A 21,036-nucleotide genomic window follows, 5' to 3' on the forward strand; every position below is an offset into this window, starting at 1 on the left:
TAGAATAATATTTACTTTAAACTTTTACCTACATAACTGTACAATCATCCTCCATCCCAGCATTTATCTCGACATAGAATCACCCTCCCTCCCACCATGCAATGCACACATCTTCATTAGACGGATATATCCAAGAGCAACTCGTGCTATACATTGCATCAGCTTTTTCCATAGCTTCAGAAATATATCTGCTCGCTTGTTAGGAGTAACAATATCCACTATGGCATGGATCCTGCAACACACGCTTTTTAGGCTCAATTTACCCGCACCTGTCACCATACCGGGGAACTTTCGAAATGGACTGACCCTGAGACGCTTCAAGTATTAACCCTTTAATGGCCTATCATGCAGATTCTTGTAGATGTTGTAGAATCGTTGACTTGCCATTATTTAGATACACTTGAGTAACATTCATTCAAACAGCGGTATTAATTAGTAGCAAAAGCACTAAATATGAGTTTAAGATCTCTTCAATGGAGAGTATGAATGAGTCAGCTCCAGACTGTTACTCTGAGAGTTCCCAGGTATGTCTGTTACCTCTCACTTGTTTACAGGGAATTAAATCGTTTTTGGGGTTGGTTGCAGTACAAATATTATTTATAGCAAGTTCGTAACTGGAGTATTTAGTCCTTTTCTGTATCACTCTACAGGCTTCCTATGTATCGCGTATCTTATGGGTGGGTGGGTGTAAGAAAACTAAAAACTATGGATGAGCCTTTCCATAATCAGGAGATGCAGCTGAACAAGCTTGGCTGGATTTCTCTGCCATAACACATAACCCATGCAAAAAAATCCTAAACAGCACAGAAGTGTTGGTCAAAAAAGTACAGGAGACTATTTCTATGGGTAACTTTGGCAGTGATTGGTAGACAAATGCTCCTGATGATATACACTGGGTTGTCTGCATTACAGAAATATATACTTTTGTGGGTATGTTTGGGTTCTTTGTTCAAAATTAGGGTTGCCACCCAGGATACTAAATGGAAAAAAATCAATAATGTGCACCTAAAGATATCTGCCCTATTTTGAGGAAGGGGCGTAACTAAAAACCACAGGGCCTTCGTGTGAAAATTACCCTGGGCCCCCCCCCCTTCCAACATACACTTTGACACATATATGTTAACACTAACTCATCCTCACTAACACACGCATAGATACACATTCATTCTAACACACACTCCATCTGAACTGACATTTGGCAAAAACAGCTGATAAACGAATATGGCACCCGTATTACATGCCTAGCACACCTTCTTTTGCAGGCTACAACTCCTATCACCCTATAAATTGGGCATATGCTCCTGGGGTCCATTATGCCAGTCATAAATGATGTATGATAGTCTAGAAGGAACAGGCCACTCTAAAAAAATTTCATGCATCAATGCCAACATGCATTTTTAGTTACAAAATGAGGCTTCGGTTTTTTAGAACGTTCAAAAATAAACCAAAGTTTGGACTTGTCATACATATAAAACCGCTCAATGCTTCATTAATTATAAGAAAAATGTCACAATGCGTGTGTATGAGAGAAATGAATGTACATGTAGGACGTGCAGAGGGAACATGGGTCAAAATAGTAACCTTTCTATCTGACCATGACTTACAGAGGCAGGTGTGTTTAACGTGCAGCAGGCACCTGGCTAAATATTTGAGGAGCTAAACTTTTTTTTATATATTTGTAAAAAGTTTAATCTATCTATTAGAGTATTAAAAGTAATTCTTCCAGCGTCGAGAATTTTTCCCCATTCTGAAGCACAATTGGAAATGGCTTCATTCTGGGGTTATTTTGCCGCCTTCTGGCTCAGCAGCAACGGTTGAGCTTGTTGGACTTTTTCAACGTAAATCATGACCCCTCCACTATATTTCTACGTTAGGTTATTTTGAGGATCTTTTTATTAAATATCTGATTCGCCAACCACTTACCAGTCATTTCAGTTCATCAGATATTGCCCTGGCACTGCCTAAACCACCATCTTCATTTGTGTTCCTTGACGCAGAGGACATGAGACAATTTGAAGACAGAATTGGTCCTGCAAGAGCCTGCAAACCCTGGGCACAGCATCGGTTAGTGACCTAAAGAAGACTCCATGATCAAATTCTGGGGTACACTTTGTGTTATGAGCTTTCTGATGATCTATGACAAATAAAGCATTTTTAATTTTGTGTATTATATTAATTAGAAAGTGAGTTTCAGGTGTGCACCAACATGATAACGACACACAAGCTGACAATGAACATGCATACTGTCATCATTCTCCCAGTTTGTTTATATTTTTTATGAAACGGGCAGGTCTGTTGCCAAAAGTGCTTACAGGTCGTGATGGCTGGAGTTTCCCTTCAATAACTGCAGCGAGCTGTACGTATAGCGCCTGCCAAGACGACACAAGCAAGAGATAGGACGTACTTTTGGATTGGCGTTAAACTTAGATATAATCTATAAGAGTGAGAGAGACCAACATCATCACATACAAACCTGATCCGCTGCAGGGCCAGGGCCGGGTGGACATTGCCAGTTCGGCCCTGCTTGAGAGAACTATTATCCAACAGGATGGTCTACCTTCTAAAATTTATAGTACTCAGTTTATGTTAACTTCAGAAATCCAGACATTACCCCATTGTTCCACATACATAGATCTGTAAATAACCGTTTTCTGCAGTATTTGCACAATTACAATTACACTCACGCCCATCCAAGACAAAACAGTATATATCATTGATATTAAGCACACAAAATCCTTCTGTCATTCAACACAGTATAACAAATGAAAAAGAAAAGTGAAAATAATTTAGGATGGTAAGTGGAGTGTTGGCCTTTTTATGATGCATAGTTAAGTGCCTGCAATGAAATGTTTCATCATACCGGAAGTAACCCCACAGTCTCGAGATACGTGGAAACTGAAAACTTATTTTGTTCATGACTCAGAAAGGGGGGAAAAATTTTCCAAAACATGTTTTGCTTTCCCATAAATTGATACCACAACCATCTATGTCATGCAAAGGGAGGCACCTGGAAACCGTACGAGCTGCTCACACTCACTCTCGATGTGATGATCGTTTTTGATGCGATTTGACTTTGACAGGTACTTTTTGATTTGACTTTTGACAGCCATGTACACCCAAAACATGGCTGGCAACTTTCAACAAAGAAGATGAGCTAAGCCACATAGCCTCACATTATAAGAATTCTGTAGGCACAGCATTTATCCTCCATGTGCAGCAAATCGTATTTCTCAAACAGTAACATACTACAACAAGGGTATATGGACATTTCTGACAGTAAGAAATCATAAAATGCCTGATTATTACATTTAAAATACAACCTAATAGCTAATATTTTTTAGGGAAGGAGCTTTGTACAAAAAATATATATTAGGACAAAATTGTGTATTACATTAAAAACACAGAATTGGCTATCTTCAGTCCCGTTTGTTAAATAAGCAGACCGGGCTAGTGGTGCATTAAAGCAATCATTATAAAAATGGGTCAAGTGGTCACTGACTGCCAAATAAACAGTCTCTGGAAAAGCAAGACTTATTTAAGAGCCCAAGCCTTTTCCCCACAAAGATATCAATATTTACAGTATCTGTAAAACATGACCACTTACAATTCCTGCATTCATCACATTTTCAAACAGGGGCCACTTCTTTGACAAGTGGACAGCGCAACCTATAGAGTCCATGGGCAATGTCTGCTAGCACACCCAATCCTACCATATAATATGGAGTCCAGGAGAGACCTTCAAGTGTGTATTCCATGGGAAACGGAAAATTCTTACCTGAGAATTTATTTTTCTTTTCGTTTCCCAGTAACATGTAGTATTCGATATCTCCACCTACCTCCAGGTAGGGCAGAAAATTATGAAACGTTCTGAACGGCCCTGCTCCTTACCTCACTGAATAACAAAGCCATCCTCAACTTACACAGCTTGACTTTTTTGATTGTTTCTTATGATAGACCCAGTGCAAGAGAAGAAAGAGAAACCAAGAATAAAAACTAAATTTTAATGCATAATTATCTTTGAGTCCAAGTCTTCTATTTTGGTACATGAACAGATTTATCATGTACACTTGCATTTGGCCACCATTGGGGGCATACAGCAGCAGAATACAATGAAAAGTATGCTCAAATAATGCAAATGCTGAAGACTGGTAAAATGTAAAAGAATGGTTGAATGCACAGAAACGAGAGCCAGAAGTAACATTTTATCAACCTAACCCCCAATACATGCAGAGCCACACATATATGATGGAGACTATAGAAGGTATGTGGCACTTGGTTCTTATCACACGTATTCAGAATAACAGGTCTAAATATCGGCTGGGTGCTTCATTCCTCCTACTGAAGCTTAAATATAGAGATGTATTCGTAGAGAATTTGGAATACCCAGGCACCTTCCACACAGAAAGGAAGGCCACTTGGAGCATGGAATTCTTAATGCAGTTGGGAAGTAAGTAATAAGTTACTATCCACGGCCGTTTATCTTCAGCATTTAAGGTAACTGTCCACTTTGTTGCAATTAGTCCTTCAGAAAATGAAACAGACTTGGATGAAAACAATGTTAAACCAAAAACAAATACTAGGAATCACGATCTCTAAATGTCCTGTTTTCTACTCTGGAAAACACTGCCAGGAAATTCTGGCCTTTGTTACGCTGGACCTTCTTTCCTTCTTCTGTGGAGGTTCCCAATTTATCCACAATTATATCACCTTCCTGGAGTTTCAGCAAAATAAAAAGAGAGGGAAAAATAAGTTAGCCCTATCTCATAAGTAAACATCCTACATCCTTATACTGGCTTGTAGTAAACAATAGAATGTTGCACACAGCCGAATGAAGGTCTGTGGGGAAGTGAACTCCATTTTGTCTTCAATGCTATATTTCATTACTGAATGCCATGCTGTATTTAATGCTTTGAGACAATTATTTCAGCGCAGCACATTCTAAAGAGAGAGAACAACAAAGCAATGACAACACTTACCAGCTGTTCTTTTGAAACCCGCTCAAAGAGTGGATGCTCTGTGAAATGCTTCACCATCCAGTCATGGACCTCTTCCACGTCTGTTATAGTGTATACCAGGCCCTGCAACACATAAAACAGGGATGTCAACTGGGGGGGAGGAATCAAATGGGTTCAGAGAGGAAAGTCTGCTTAGTGTGTCTCAAAATGTATTCTTTCTAGAAATCAGACCTATTTTACAGCGTGTACGCAAATCTGCTCTTGTTAGTTTTACATGTAAAGTACCATCATTCAGTCTGTGGCATCACTGGTTAACAATAATGGGGATGTTAGATAGAAAAAAATGTTAGGTTTCCGCTCACAGCAACAATGTAATGGCAGATAAGAGTCCATTGGCCCATATGGTCCGTCACATTTTGTATCTGCTGTAACACCTCAAACCTTTGTTTTGATGCTTGGATTTTTGTTAAGGATAGCCTATGCATGCCAACATTCCCCCACGGTATTAATTCAAACACCTCTGTTGGAAGCTTTTATGAAGCAGATGAAAGAGGAAATATTTTTTCTTTTCTATCAAAAATGAAAGGCAGAATACAGAAGAATAGAAGTCCTACATGAACACAAAGCCGATGGATAGGAGGGAACATCAAGAGAATGGTGGAAAAAAACTCTCACCCCTACACGCAGCACATAAGCATACTCGGCTAATAGGGTAGGGCTGATAATCCTCCATTTGTGCTTTGTCTTCTTGAAGTGAGGATCAGGAAATAGGAAGAACATCTTGCTCAACTGGGGAAAAAAAACAGAGTTTCATTACAGAATGTGAACTGGCTGGAGACAGAATAGGTGATGGCTGTGAAACCTGCTGTCCTACGGTTATTTTTCCACCCGATTAACAACCGGAAGGCTGAAAAGGGCATCACATACAGTTATCCAGTCTTCAGAGGAAGCCTTTTTGTTTACATTTAGGCAAGTCAACTGCAACTGCATGGGTTGCCAAGAAAAGCCAGCCTATTAAGAGTAATGGTTTTAGGTTATTTGGTTTCAAAGCACTGTTAATGCAGGACAAGTCGCATAAGATAATGCCTTCTCCTTACCCCTCCTTGACAAATGTTACCAGAACTAAAGTTCTGCATAAGCGAAGGGGAGGAACAATAATGCAAACCCAAACAGAAATTTAAGACACCTGCTCCCATGGAAAACACACGTCTGGTTCCTAACACATTAGCAAAATAACACAGGTTTACTACATGTACTGACCCGCAGAACAATTATTTTAGACGTGGGGAATCTACTCAAAGGAAAGCCATCTCACATTTTACCATTAGTAAATAAATATGCAGCTTGTGCTTTTTGTTGGCTAGTTTAATTGTTTTAGGACATCTGGTTTCAATGTTGACCAGTAGCCTGTGTCAGAGCCAACAGTGTCTGAATTGTTTCTGGTCCTGAAGTTCTGTCCTTTCACCTCATCCCAGCTTTTCAAGGGATCACGGAAACAATCAACAGGACAGAGGTAACTGAGGAATAATCATGCAGCTCCTGTAGGAAAACAGAGAACTCAACCACCCCGACGTTTGTTGTCTCGATACATATATGGCTTATTTTTATCGGTAAACAATATTACACAGGTTTATATACTGTATAGAACTGGAAACGTGGATTGTAGGATTTGAGAATAGAAAAGTGTCAGTTGGTGTTTAATGTTCAGACTGTTCACTCTGAACAGCAGTCAGAAAATAAGTGCTGTCTAGCTTTCCCACGTCTGGGTATAACGTTTTGCTAACCGAGATAAACAGGATGTATTTGAGATCCAAACGAAGAGCTGATCATATAAGCACAAAGTATCCAAGCGCCTTTGTTTTTGGAAACCACCTTATATTCTGCTTAATGTTTTTCTGATGCTGATCAGCATTATTGGAGTTGGGATTTTCTTATTTTATAGATTTTGGAATTACCAAGGTGTGGTAATTGTCACAATGACCCAAATCTCTCCAGCAAGAAGACAACAAACTGGGGCCAATTCACTAAAGGAAGAGACATCAGGAGAGTTGCAGTTGCAACTGCCCCACTTCAGTGCCAACACTGGCAGTTTTCTCCAGTGAGAAAAGCTGGCACGGTGAAAAGCATAATTCAGTGGGTGACGAGACTGAAGAAGTTGCCTGCAGCAGAAGCTCTCTGGGGTTGGCTTTTTATAATGTTTTGTTAAGTGAGGAAGCTGAAACTGCAACTCTCCGGTCAACCACTCCTTTACTGAAGAAACCCCATTGACATTTATTTTGTTTTAAAAAAAGCCATATTGTATCAGCAACTAGCTTTACAAATACGTGTTTCCTATTTACTATTCTTGATTGTATTTTTTGAATAAAAAAATCCACCAAAAAAAAAAAAAAACACAAGCAAGGTTCCTATTTTAAAAAAAGAGAGACCAGATTTGTTCTTGATGTGTCCATCTGGCATCATTCCTAATGATCACAGATGAACAGTTCAATATACTACAAATATAACAGCTCAAAGCATGGAATGGGAACCGCTACAGTCACAGCACTTCTTCCTCTACCTAACACAAGAGTTACTAAAACTATACTACTTCATTGTATTATGTCATAAAGTACCTGGGCCTTCTTGAAGAAGTTAGGCAGATACTTCATGGCGTTGCTACGGATGCAAGCAATGTTCTGGTATTGGCCAGGATGAGCGATCCTCAGCGATTTGATCCGGTCTCGCACGTAATCAGACACCTTCACGCGGATTTCCAGTCCAAGCATGAGTTTGTTTGGGAACAGGGGTGACAACTCAACTGGAAGCATAAAAAAAATAAAGATATTCAACCCACAGCAAACCATCTAACCAGGAGCACCATGGAGCATGGAGCACCAGGAGCATCATCTACATATCATTTACACGCCAGACAGAAAACTCTAGGAGCTGCTTACAATTCATTTTTGTGAATGCACTCAGTTATAGAAATTAGAAAGGTTAGGAGCCACCAGCAAGGTCATGGCTACTGTGGATTTACCCACTGGTGTTCTAAACATACCAAAAAACTAAACACTGAAAAGAATACTACATTAACCCCTTCCGTACCGGTGTTCTCGAACTGCGTCTTCACTTGAAGACCACAGTTTTATTTAAATATTTTAATTCCGTGCTCATGATTCGCTTCAAAGCGTTCACGTGCATGGAATTGAGGGGGAGTGGTTGCTACGGATCGCTGGGGACAACAGTCAGTAGCAGCTGCCCCTCGCGATCCCAGCATCCATAGCACCGCTGGATCGCGCATCATCAATAACATACCTGGTACGTCCAGGAAGTACCAGGTATGTCATCGGTACGGAAGGGGTTAAAATGTATTGACCCCCCACATTAACAGTGGCTTACAGAGTTGTGGGATATGCCAATAGTCCACACATGTCTAACGCATTAGGGCTTATTTGAAAAATAAGATTCTGGAAAGAAGGATGAAAAGGTTTATTTTTTTATCAGCATAGCAAATAATGGGCCAATCAGAAAGATCGTTCCATTTTATGGTGATAAAAGTAGTTTTGCAAATTTAAAATTATTTTGTTACACTGCGAACATGAAACGCAGTGTATATAAAAGTATCAATGAAGGAACCACTGCAAAAAACAAAACAAAAGCTCTTATCCTCCTACATGGATTGGACAGGGAGAGCGATCACAATCACCCAATCAATCAGATTTGCTCCTTAGCACCAAGGTCTGCACTTAATATAGTCTGAATGCCATGTCGTAAACATATTATTTATCATTGTAAAAGAAGATATTCTACACTCTATTTTGTTTCTATTTTCCGAGAGGAAAAAAAAAATGGCTTTTCTCCCAATTTGTCTGTCCCCGACCTTCCATCTCATACTCCTGAGTGCTGACAATCTATTTCTTGTTTCCGTGCATTGATAATTGTGGTTTGGAGTAACCCGTTATTTGTGGAGCACCACCTGAACGTTATTTATATTTTCTAACGACTGAGCTCGCCCATTTTCAGATTCTAAGCTGTGACAGGACCCAAAAAACAGACTTCCCCAGCAAATATAGCATGTAATCCCCCACCTATAAGCGCATTGTCAACTGTACCTAAAAGACCACCATATCCACAACCGATGTCTGCAAATTCCACCTGATGCTCTTGAACCTTCTCTTCCTCCAAATCCTTTGCATCATCATGACGGCCATCAGAGGACAAAGGCTTGAAAAACTCTGGATAGTATTCCGACCAATCCATTAACTCTGGCTTCACCGGACTGCAAAAACATTAAGATAATGAGCACCTAGTCGTGGCTACAGACAGAGGAAAACTAAACTCTTTGGGGTTTATTCACTAAAGGGTGTTGTGGTTTCAGCTCCATTCCCTTCACTATTCATTAAGTGCCAACACTGACAAGTTCCTTCAGTATGAAGGGCTGAGCTGGCCCTCTATAATGTATGATGTATGATTCAATGGGTAAGGAGACTCTTACTGATTTAACTATTCCTTACACAGGGCCGACCAAGCTCTTCCTGCAGCAGAAGCTCAGTGGGGTTTAGGGTTGGCCATTCATGAGCCGTGAAGTGAGGAAGATGAAATCACAACGTTCTCTTTAGTGAATTGACCCATTTTCATAAATTACTGAATGGATCCTGGATTGTTTTGAAGGCCACTAAGAACATCTAATCTTCCGAGCCCCCGCTCTGCAAGTTGGTATCAACGATATCCCCACAGAACGGTGCTGACACTCACTACTCAAACGTGTGGTCAGCCATAGGGTTAGAGTGCGCTCTCTGTCTGTAATAGCGCTTCTGAGGCAGCGAGACGGCCATCTCCGGTTCAGCTGCTGCATTAGACCGCTGGATCTCAGCACTAGACATGATCCTACTATCCAAACTTCTGCAAGGAAACAACGTGGTGATCAAACCGGCATGCTACTACCGTACGTCGCACAGAGCGCGTCACCTCGGTCACGTGACCTCCATTGAGGCAGTTAAAGCAGCCCTTTCTCCCATAGTTACGGTGAGGCCGCCATGTTTGATACTGGCAAGGGGACTGACAGCTACGGAAATATGTCGTTAGTTTTCAGCGCTGCCGCGGAAATACATATTCTTATGCAACTTAAAAAGAAAGCACCTAATAAGCGAATAATCTGACACTTATACAGATAGCGTTTAAGGCAAAGCTATAGAAAACTATTTAGGAATGGACTTTTATATATGATTTATGCAGTTTATGACATAAGTGAAAAAAAAATGATTCTTTTCACCACAGCAACCAAAACTGAGCCATGCTATTGGTTGTCATGGTGTTATGTTGTACTTATGTTTTAGACATAATAACACAATTGTGTGTCTAGTTTGAAAAGCGTACCATAGACCGCAGTGATGAACCACTCCTTATAACAAACACACAACTTTTACTATTTACATTGCCCACATAGAACCTGACCAACACCCAGATTACACAAACAGATTACAGTCCAGAGGGATCCAATTTTGTCCCCAAACAGCCCAGCGTGAGCCAACTTTGTCCACAAACAGCTCACCCTGTGTCATCTTTCTCCCATGAACACCCTGTCTGTGCAATCTTGGTCCCCAAGGCTTAAAAACCCTGCGTGTGCCATCTTTGCCTTTCCCTAAATCACATCCATGATACGCATATCCATTAATGCATTCTCACAAATCATTCAAGCAATTCATCCACACATTAATTCATTCATTCTCTTACTCATTCACACAATTCATCCACACATTAATTCATTCTCTTACTCATTCGCACAATTCATCCACATATTCATTCATTCATTCTCACTCTTTATTTCAATATTCATACTACCCCCTTTCTCACTATCTACCCCCTCTCATTCCTTCTCACTATCTACCCCCTCTCATTCCTTCTCACTATCTACCCCATCTCATAATCTACCCCCTTTCCTCTCCTTTGTAGTTCACTTACCTTGCCGAAGTCCCGTGGTGGGAGCACAAGGCCTCTGTTTCACTGCTGAGCGCCGGGATATAACGCAATATTCCGGTGCTCAGTGTGAAGCACCGAGACAGAGGCCTCGGGCTCCCACCACCGCAGTCAGGGCAGCGCTGAGGCAGGTGGCCGCAGGGAGCCGAGGAGACAGAAGGGCGTCGAAAACTCATGAGCAACAGCTAGGTGCCCCTCTCTCCTCCACCTGGGTGCCGTACAGCGTTTCGATTAGGGCAGGCACAGCATGGCCTCCCTGCCGACGCCGCACGGGGAGCACACTCACATGTGCTACCTTAGTTTTGGGTTGGTTAGGGAGATCCATGGTTTTCCCAACCAGTCCTGCAGGATGCAGCTGCTGATTGGGCTGTGCGCCCCCTCGCAGCTGCACCCAAGACGAGTGCCTCTCTTCCTCCCTTCCTGCAGGCCACGGATCCCCCCCCCAGGAGTTCATGGCGGACATTTTCATAGTTGCTGGACTCGACAAGGACACTATCATTTTTTTTTTTTAAACAAAAATAAATAGTGCCCATGGGTTAAAAGTGTTAGAGTGAATCAGTCTATTTGGTAGAATGTGAAAATACACACATATACACAAACACTCGCTTTACAAATGCCTGCCCATACACATATACATACACATTCACGCTTGCCCTTGCTGCAACACACTATCATACAAACACTTTCAAACATACTATCCCACCCGTCCCTTATTCTATCTCTTCTTTCTTTATCTCTCCTATTTTTTTAACCCCTTAAGGACAATAGGGGTTTTTACTCGTAGTATATTGTGGGACAATGGCTCTTTTAACGTTTTTCAGTGTTACTGTTTAGCTGTGATTTTCTTCTCTCTCATTTCATGCTCCCACACATATTATATATTGTTTTTTTCAGGACAAACAGGGCTTTCTTTAGATAACATTCATTTTATCATATCATCTAATTTACTATAAAAAAAATGATAAAATATGGGGATTTTTTGTTAAAAAATTACTTTTTCTCACTTTTTAAACAGAAAACTTTTACTCATCTGCAAAAACTAATGAAAAAACCTACTAAATAGATTCTACTATTTGTCCTGAGTTTAGAAATACCCAATGTTTTTATGTTTTTTTGCTTTTTTCTGCACGTTATGGGGCAATAAGTACAGGTAGAGTTTTGCTATTTCAAAACCTTTTTTTCCAAATCTGGTAATTCTTCCCCCCATGTGCCATTTCGGGTATCTTTGAAGCCGGCCAATGCAATTTACCCCATCAAATCATATATTTTTAAAAACTAGACACCCCAAGGTATTTGAAATGCTGGTATTTTAACCCTTTCAATGCACTAATTTTACCACTACCCTTTGTGAAACTTTATGGTAGTAATTCTTTTTGTATTTTTTTCACACATGTTGTACTTCAGGTATAAATTTATCGCTCCTGGTATATGTCCGTGTCACACAACACCCCAATATGTGTTCAGTAACATCTCCTGAGCGCAGCGATACCCCCCATGCATGGGTTTGTAGGGTTATTTGGGAGGTAAAAGGCCGCCTTTGTGAGGTGTGTATTTTTTTGCCATTTAGACATCTGCCCCATGCCCCATATTTGGGACATCTTTGAACCCGGCCAATTCAATTTACCCCATCAAATCATATATTTTTTAATACTAGACACCCTATGGGCATTTGTAATGCCAATATTTTAACTCTTTCCATAATGGAATTTTTGTAAAGATAAAAAATTTTAGGACTTGCTTGTTAAAAACTTTTTTTTTTTTTTTGGTGACAGTGGGGATTTTTACATGTTACCATATTTTTGACATTTTTTTGAAACATTTTTTTAATTTTTTTCTTTTTTTTTTTTTTTACTAGTCACTCTCATTAGTGAGCTGGGCTCCATTGACCTTGCATGGTTGGATGCAGTACCTGCATTCAACCTGCAGGAGGAGCTCGAGAGTTCTCAAGAGGGTCTGGATAGACCCTCTGTGAACTCAGATCTGTTGTTAATGCCATCCTGTGAATGACGGCAATGTCATTCACAGGATGGCACTTGTGGTTGCTCCTCGGAGCAATCACAAGGTGATCGGGGTAGGGGGGTAGTGTTGCTACATGCCTCGATACTGAGGCATGTCAGCAACACAGTTTATGCTTAGGAAGCGATTCCGATCGCTTCCTAAGCAGTTTTAGCCGGGCGCCGCCGCGATCTTTGATGATCGGTGCGGCGGCGGCCATTTTTCTTCCGGGGAGGGCTGCCGAGGGCTGCCCTCCCCGGATCCACGGTCAGCCTCACTTGGGAGGCTTCCGTGGATGCTGCAAAGCCGCCGATCGCGCCGAAAACGCTGCGATCGCGGCGATGCAGCTATTTAACGGCAGCCCGTACATGTACGGGCATTGTCGTTAACCCGTTGCACGGCAACCCCGTACATGTACGGGGATTGTCGTTAAGGGGTTAATCCATTCCTATTTATCTTATTTCTTCTTATGTCTCCGGTCTCTCATTATCTCGTACCTTTCTCTCTTTCCTTTTTTCTTATTTTTGATCATGAGCGCAACGTCTGTTTCTTCTAAGCACCAGGATATGTTAAGCGCTGGGTAAATTGTTGGTGCTATATAAATAAAAGATAATAATAATAATATGATGTCATATCCTGGTGCTCAGCATCAGTTGCCTGCACACAGTCTTAGGCAGTGATGAAACAAATGTCTGATGGGATAGACCTCACATAAGTTTCCAACTGCCAATTTCCCCAAGACCAGTCCTGGGACAAGCTCCCAAATCCTGGGACTGTCCTGGGAAAAAACAGGACACTTGGTGACTATGCCAGTAAGCACTAATGTGGGATTTTGCAGAAGAGTTAAATGTTTCAACTGTGGTATATCATTTTAAAGTAGGGCTGGATTATCCACAAGGCATGTGTCGAGATGTGTCATGTGGTGCCAACTGTGGACAAAACGTTGTCCGCAGTAGTCCTCAGGAGGCTTCCCATCTTCCATTAGCTGTTGCTAGGTGAAAATGCTTTTCCCTAGAAGAAATGAGGTTTGCAGATCATGGATTCCTGCATACACTGTTACATTTATAGGAGTTGTGGTCTGGTCAAAGTAAGAAATCGGCCTCTTACTATGCGTTGATCTGGCAGGAAACCAGTAATAACCTTGTATCATCCGTTTCAAATATTTCAATGTAGATGAAATAATCAAGGGTCTCAGAACACTACTCTTTGGACTGCTTTTAAGATATAATTAACGAGAGAGACTTTGTTAATGTTTCAGTAAAGTTTTTCTCTGTATTGCATTACTGCAAGGATAACTCCAGGGTTTCCAGTTATTTATTAACACCATGGTCAGTATACTACTGTAATTTACCAAATCACATTGGACACCTGTTCACACTCGCCTATCAGAGATACTTACCTATTTGCTTCTTCTTGATCTCAATATAATTCTATGCGCTCTCATATACATTGTTTAAGTTGTATAAAACTGGATTTTAGGGCTGGTTGTGCACCAAATGTCTCCCTGAATGAAAATTAGAGTGAGTTCACAAATTTCCCCCCCGTCAGAACTTGGAGCACCAAACACACTAAGAGGTAAGGCTCAATTGCCCCCTGGGCTAGTCCAAAAGCCTTCAGAAAGGGCCAGTCCGGCGTGGACATGGGAAGGCAGTGGTGTTACTCGTCCCTTTGAATACCTGAAGGGTAAAAGCGAGGCTGCATGCACACTGTGTGAGCAGATAGAGAGAAAGCGGTGAGTGAGGAAAGGGGAGTAAGAGAAGGAGGGCGTGAGCGAGAGGGTTAGAGAGTATGCAATGTATGAATGTACGTATGCATGTTAGAGCAAGAGTGTGTGTGAACATGAATGTGTAAGTGTGTCAGTGAGCATGTGTTAGCATGAGTATGTAAGTGTCTAAGCATGATGGTGTAAGTGCGTGTTAGTATGTGTAAGCGTGTGTATTTGCATTCGTTTGAGTGTGTACATATTTGTGTGTATGTGTGCCAATGTGAATGTGAATTACCGGTGGGGGGGGGGGCAAGAATCCGATGGGGCCACTTGGCTTTATCTGTCCTCCAGGGCCAGAAAGTGCCAGCCCTCCTTTGGATCCAAGCCAGGGCCCACCCAACACAGGCTGAACTGAATGTCTCCTGAAAACATGAAAAATTCTTCATGAGGGCCAAACATTAAACAAGAGGGGGGAGTTAAGCCAACTTGGTTATAGCTTATACCTCTCTTCACAAGCTGGTGTATAGTCGGATTGCCTTGCCGTTCCCCAATAACCGTATGAAATTTCTGCACCTGGACTGCTGTACATTCATATGCTTCCATACCCAACATGCCTGCAACAGTTCTACTGTTATTGAATGGAAATTACCGTATTTGCTCGATTATAAGACGAGGTTTTTTTCAGAGCAAATGCTCTGAAAAATACCCCTCGTCTTATAATCGGGGTCGTCTTCTAATCAGACCTCAAATAGAGGTCTGATTAGGAGACTAAGATCCAGATCCCCCGCACCGCTGCAGGGGACCTGGATCCTCCTGTCGTCGCCCCCCCCACACACACACACACTTACCGGTGCTTCCGGAGGTGAAGTTGGCAGCGGGGGTTTGTATGCGTCCGTCGCAAATACCTTCCCCGACTGTCAGAGATCAGAGTTCAAGAGTTCCTGATCTCTGAGAGCCGGGGAAGGTATTTGCGACGGACGCATACAAACCCCCGCTGCCAACTCCACCTCCTTCCGGCTGCCGCGGAATGAGACGTCAACCCGCTGCCCCGGCAATACAGCAGGAAATTGGAAGCACCGGTAAGTAAGTGTGTGTGTGTGTGTGTGTGTGTGCGTGTGTGCGTGCGTGTGTGCGTGTGTGTGTGTGTGTGTGTCATTTCTGGAATGCCTTACACCCCTATATGCCACTCTGGCACTTAGGGGGTTAAAAGGCATATTATGGGGCAGAGTGGCATATAGGGAGGTATAAGGCATTTCAGGAGGCAGAGTGGCATTAAGGGGGCATTTAATAGAGCACTCTGCCTCCTGAAATGCCTTATACCTCCCTATATGCCACTCTGCCCCATAATATGCCTTTTAACCCCCTAAATGCCAGAGTGGCATATAGGGGTATAAGGCATTTCTGGAGGCAGAGTGCTCTATATAATGCCTTTTAACTCCCTTAATGCCACTCTGCCTCCTGGAATGCCTTATACCTCCCTATATGCCACTCTGCCCCATAATATGCATTTTAACCCCCTAAATGCCAGAATGGGATATAGGGGTATAAGGCATTTCTGGAGGCAGAGTGGCACATAGGGGGTCAAAAGGCATACCATGGGGCACAGTGGCATATAGAGGGTTAAAAGGCATATCATGGGCCACAGTGCCATATTGGTGTGGCAAGCCTGGGGGCAGATGTGTGTAACTGGGGGACAGGTTGGAAAATACAAGAAATAAAAACAAAAAAAAAATATTTTTCTCAATCATAGCTTTTATTAAAAAAAATAGTTTACATGAATTAACATTTACTGGTAAAACTTTTTTCCTTTAGGGTCGTCTTATATTCAGGCTTTTTCTTTTTTTCCTAAGTTAATATTCAGATTTTGGGGGGTCGTCTTATAATCAGGGTCGTCTTATAATCGAGCAAATACGGTAAGTGGCAGGGAGTACTGCGTGCAGTACTGTGAGGGGCTTGGGACCCTCAAGAGGGTGTTTCAGGCATAACCCTCTTAATGGTGGGTATAAATTCTGCTACTTACAATTTTTACTCACTGTCAGCCCATGTAGGACATCTTACCATGCTTCCTGGTTTCCATCTGCAGTTTGTGCATTAGTACTAGAATTGTTAACGATCATGTACAATTGTTTACAATCATTTGTAAAGCTATTACCACAAATATATTATCTGGATGTGGGAGGGATGGCCTTAAATATTAATGATAATTATTTAAATATTAGTAAAATTAATAATTGGTGTTGTGTTTGAACACAAGAACTGGATGTAATTGCCACAGGAACTGTACAATGGGGAGAGAGGACATAACATGTAGTGGATAACATGACAATTCGACTTGCAGAAACAAAACAATATAAAAAGACACATAATGTAAGGTTATGATAAGGATGCAGTTTAATATCTATGTGTACATGATCACATTATCTTCTTCTTGGGAACATAGCCAAGCCTAATTAAACAGTAATTTCTCTGCTAACCTTGACCTGACTCTAGGATTCCCTGGATGAGTTAGCACAAACCTAGTCAGTGCCAGCTAAGGTCTTCACATAACAAGGAATACAAGGAAACAACTCAATGCCTGGTATTTTCATATATCTTGGTAGTTACATGGCTAAATATGAAAGATCACTGCTTCACTGTTTCCATGTGATATTCTGGGAGTATTGCCCCAACAGCAGCTACAAAAACCCCAAATTCTGTACAAAACTATATACTTTTGGAATGTTGACAACCCATTTTAGGAGGGGCATTTTAACATTTTTTATTGAACCATTTTGGAACTGATAATTGCAGTGAATTTTAGGTTGTTTCCATTTTTAACAAACACATTATATACCTAGCAATATTTCAGTAGATTTATTTTCCAGGGCATGTGCAAGCACAGACACAACTGTGGCTTCGAGTACAGCAGTGCCTCACATGCATGGAAAGGGCATGTTTTTTGATGTTGCTGGGTCAAAATTGGAACTTGTGCATTAGAGATGGTACTTTGAAAGATCACTCTGATAAGTGATCAGCTAGTAATAATTAATTATGTACCGGTATGTAAAAAAAAAAATTATTCATAATTTATGGTGGGTTTTTTTATGACTACTGTCACATATGAGAGGTGAGGGGCATCAGGTGGTTATAGTATTAAATCAGATCACTTCTATTAGTCAGGAGTGATCTGATCATCCACGACCCACTCCCGATTGGCTCTGCATCCCAGGCAGACAGCAGCAGCAATGCCCCAGCAATCGCCACAATTACTTTTAAATAATTACAAAATGTCTTTTTGGCATATTTTCTAAGTCTAACTCCTGCTGTCAAGTGTCTACCTATATATATATATATATATATATATATATATATATATATATATATAATTTGTTCACATTTTTGCTAGTTTTGCCTGGTAATTCATGATAGATGCAACAAAAAAAAATCAAGAACATGAAAACTATACCAGATGTTTGAAGTAACACCATTTCACATACACAGAAGGGATTTCTGATACAGCTGGTGCTGAGCTGTGTTTCACTTCTGATCTACTTGTTGAGGCAGGATGACTGTAAGTTATTCATTAAGTTAAAACAGTGCTGACTGATACACTATTGTACTATTACTTTCATTTAATGCTGATTTAATATGTGGTATGTGATGGCCCAGGGTTAATAGGTGCTGTCTGTGGTAGTTATTGTCTGAATTCTGTATGTCCCAATAGCACACCTCCCAACACTTCAAAATCTGAAAGAGGGACACTTTTTTTTTTTAATCTCACCAATACAAGCAATTGCACTGTAAAATGTTGCGCTTGCATCGCCACTTAAAACACACTTCATTTTTGTCAGCACAGTCATGCATATTAAAAATACCCAACACATTGAATTTATTTCCCATAAGGCTCAGCCAGACATACTACTTCCATGATACGGGCTGAGCGTCATGGGAACTGCAGCAACAGCAAAGCTGCAGATGCTAGCTGTGAACAAAAATTCCTATGATTCTCAGCCAGCCAGGTGTCCACGATAATGCTGGCTGAGCATCATTGGAAGAGTATTCCACAGCACCAGAGATTTTTTTTAATTAAACAAAGGCTAATGTTAGCCTCCCTCCCAGGACCCCTACACACTGCCTTTACACACACCTGCCCATAAACACACGTATACACATACACTGCCTTTACACACACATATACACATACACTGCCTTTACACACACCTGCCCATAAACACACATATACACATACACTGCCCATACACATATACACGTACACTGCCCTTACACGCACACATACACGTACACTGGCCTTACACACACACAGAGCCGGCCTTAGGTGTTCTGGCGCCCTGTGCGGACTACTCGTCTGGCGCCCCCCCATCCCAAAAAAAGAAAGGAATCAAAACTTGTAACAAAACCCCAATCACTATATACTACGCCAAACATTGATGTGGTGTAGGCCTACCACTTCATTGTCTGGCTTAGTAGTAGGGATGCACCGAAACGAATTCTGGACTGAAACCAAAAGTGCAGCATTTACCTGGCCGAAACCGAATATGACCCCCCCACACACCATAACACATAACAAAACAATTAAATAACAATATTTATATATATATATATATATATATATATGATTAACAGCAATCACATTCTTATCATGCCCGCAGATTCCAGGATGTACTCGTAGACTACTTGGCATGATAGGAGTATGATTGCCCTATGTACCCCGTCTCACTCCATTCTCCCTATCTACCCCCTCCTAACTATCTACCCTCTCCCTCTTTGAAGTTCACTTACCTTTCAGAAGTCCTGCGGTGAGGGTGCAAGGCCTCTGCCTCCCAGCTCTGCCACTGTATGGAACAGTATAGAGTGATGGGAGTTATGATGTACTTTAGAGCATAATTATATAATGAAAAATACATTGGAAATGGTACAGCATAACACCCATCACTCTCACACCCTTACCAATCCACACACATACACCAATCCACACATATACACCAATCCACACATATATACCAATCCACACACATACACCAATCCACACACATACACCAATCCACACACATACACCAATCCACACATATACACCAATCCACTCCACACATATACACCAATCCACACACATACACCAATCCACACATATACACCAATCCACACATATACACCAATCCACTCCACACATATACACCAATCCACACATATACACCAATCCACTCCACACATATACACCAATCCACACATATACCAATCCACACATACACCAATCCACACATATACACCAATCCACACACACATACCAATCCACACATATACACCAATCCACACATATACCAATCCACACATATACACCAATCCACACATATACCAATCCACACATATATACCAATCCACACATATACACCAATCCACACGCATACCAATCCACACGTATACCAATCCACACATATACACCAATCCACACATATATACCAATCCACACATATATACCAATCCACACGCATACCAATCCACACGCATACCAATCCACACATATACACCAATCCACACATATATACCAATCCACACATATACACCAATCCACCAGGGCCGGACTGGGACTGAAAAGCAGCCCTGGAAAAATTTGGAGACCAGCCCCATATAGTTTATCTCACGGTGAAGCTCTTATACCCACACGCACCCCTTATACACACCCGAGTCACACTATGTGCCATTCTTTTTATCTCATTATTTGTATTAAAATGCCAGAAAGCAAAAGTGTTAAAAGGCCCTAATAAATGAAATACATTACACATAATGGGATCAAAACATTTACTACTGCGAACATTTTTAGATGAAAGAGTTCCATTTTATTCAGTGGAACAAAACACTGATCACATTATTCTTCACGATATTCTGGTAAGAAACTTTTATTTCTTTATTAATTCATGTAGACTATTTTTTTCCATATTTAATAAAAGCTATGATTGAGACATGTAGGGGGTTAAAAGGCATATCATGGGACAGAGTGGCATATAGTGGGTATAAGGCATTCATGGAGGCAGAGTGGCATGAAGGGGGTTAAAAGGCATATCATGGGGCACTCTGCCTCCAGAAAAGCCTTATGCCCCCTATATGCCACTCTGCCTCCCTGATATGCTTTATACCCTCCTATATGCCACTCTGCCCCGTAATATGCCTTTTAATCCCCTATATGCCACTCTGCCTCCAGAAATGCCTTATACCCCCCATATGCCACTCTGCCTCCCTGATATGCCTCAACCCTCCTATATGCCCCTCTGCCCCGTGATATGCCTTTTAACCCCCTTTTTGCCACTCCACCTCCAGATATGCCTTTTGACCCCCTATATGTCACTCTGCATCCAGAAATGCCTTATACCCTATATGCCACCCTGCCTCCCTGATATGCCTCAACCCTCCTATATGCCACTCTGTCCCATGATA

General features: G+C 41.4%; 1 protein-coding gene across 1 annotated transcript; it reads right to left on the reverse strand.

Moving 5' to 3' along the window:
• Positions 1–3,982: 3,982 nt before the first annotated feature.
• On the reverse strand, positions 3,983–9,874 carry METTL1 (methyltransferase 1, tRNA methylguanosine). Its single transcript, XM_053457702.1, has 6 exons — positions 9,690–9,874; positions 9,047–9,213; positions 7,568–7,752; positions 5,631–5,744; positions 4,977–5,078; positions 3,983–4,711 (listed from the first exon to the last, which is right to left on the reverse strand). Exons 1-6 carry the CDS (start codon positions 9,815–9,817, stop codon positions 4,577–4,579), a joined length of 831 nt encoding a protein of 276 aa, XP_053313677.1. The 5' UTR covers positions 9,818–9,874; the 3' UTR covers positions 3,983–4,576.
• Positions 9,875–21,036: the final 11,162 nt, after the last annotated feature.

This window comes from Spea bombifrons, chromosome 2 (genome assembly GCF_027358695.1).
Source record: "Spea bombifrons isolate aSpeBom1 chromosome 2, aSpeBom1.2.pri, whole genome shotgun sequence".
Lineage (NCBI taxonomy): Eukaryota > Metazoa > Chordata > Amphibia > Anura > Pelobatidae > Spea > Spea bombifrons.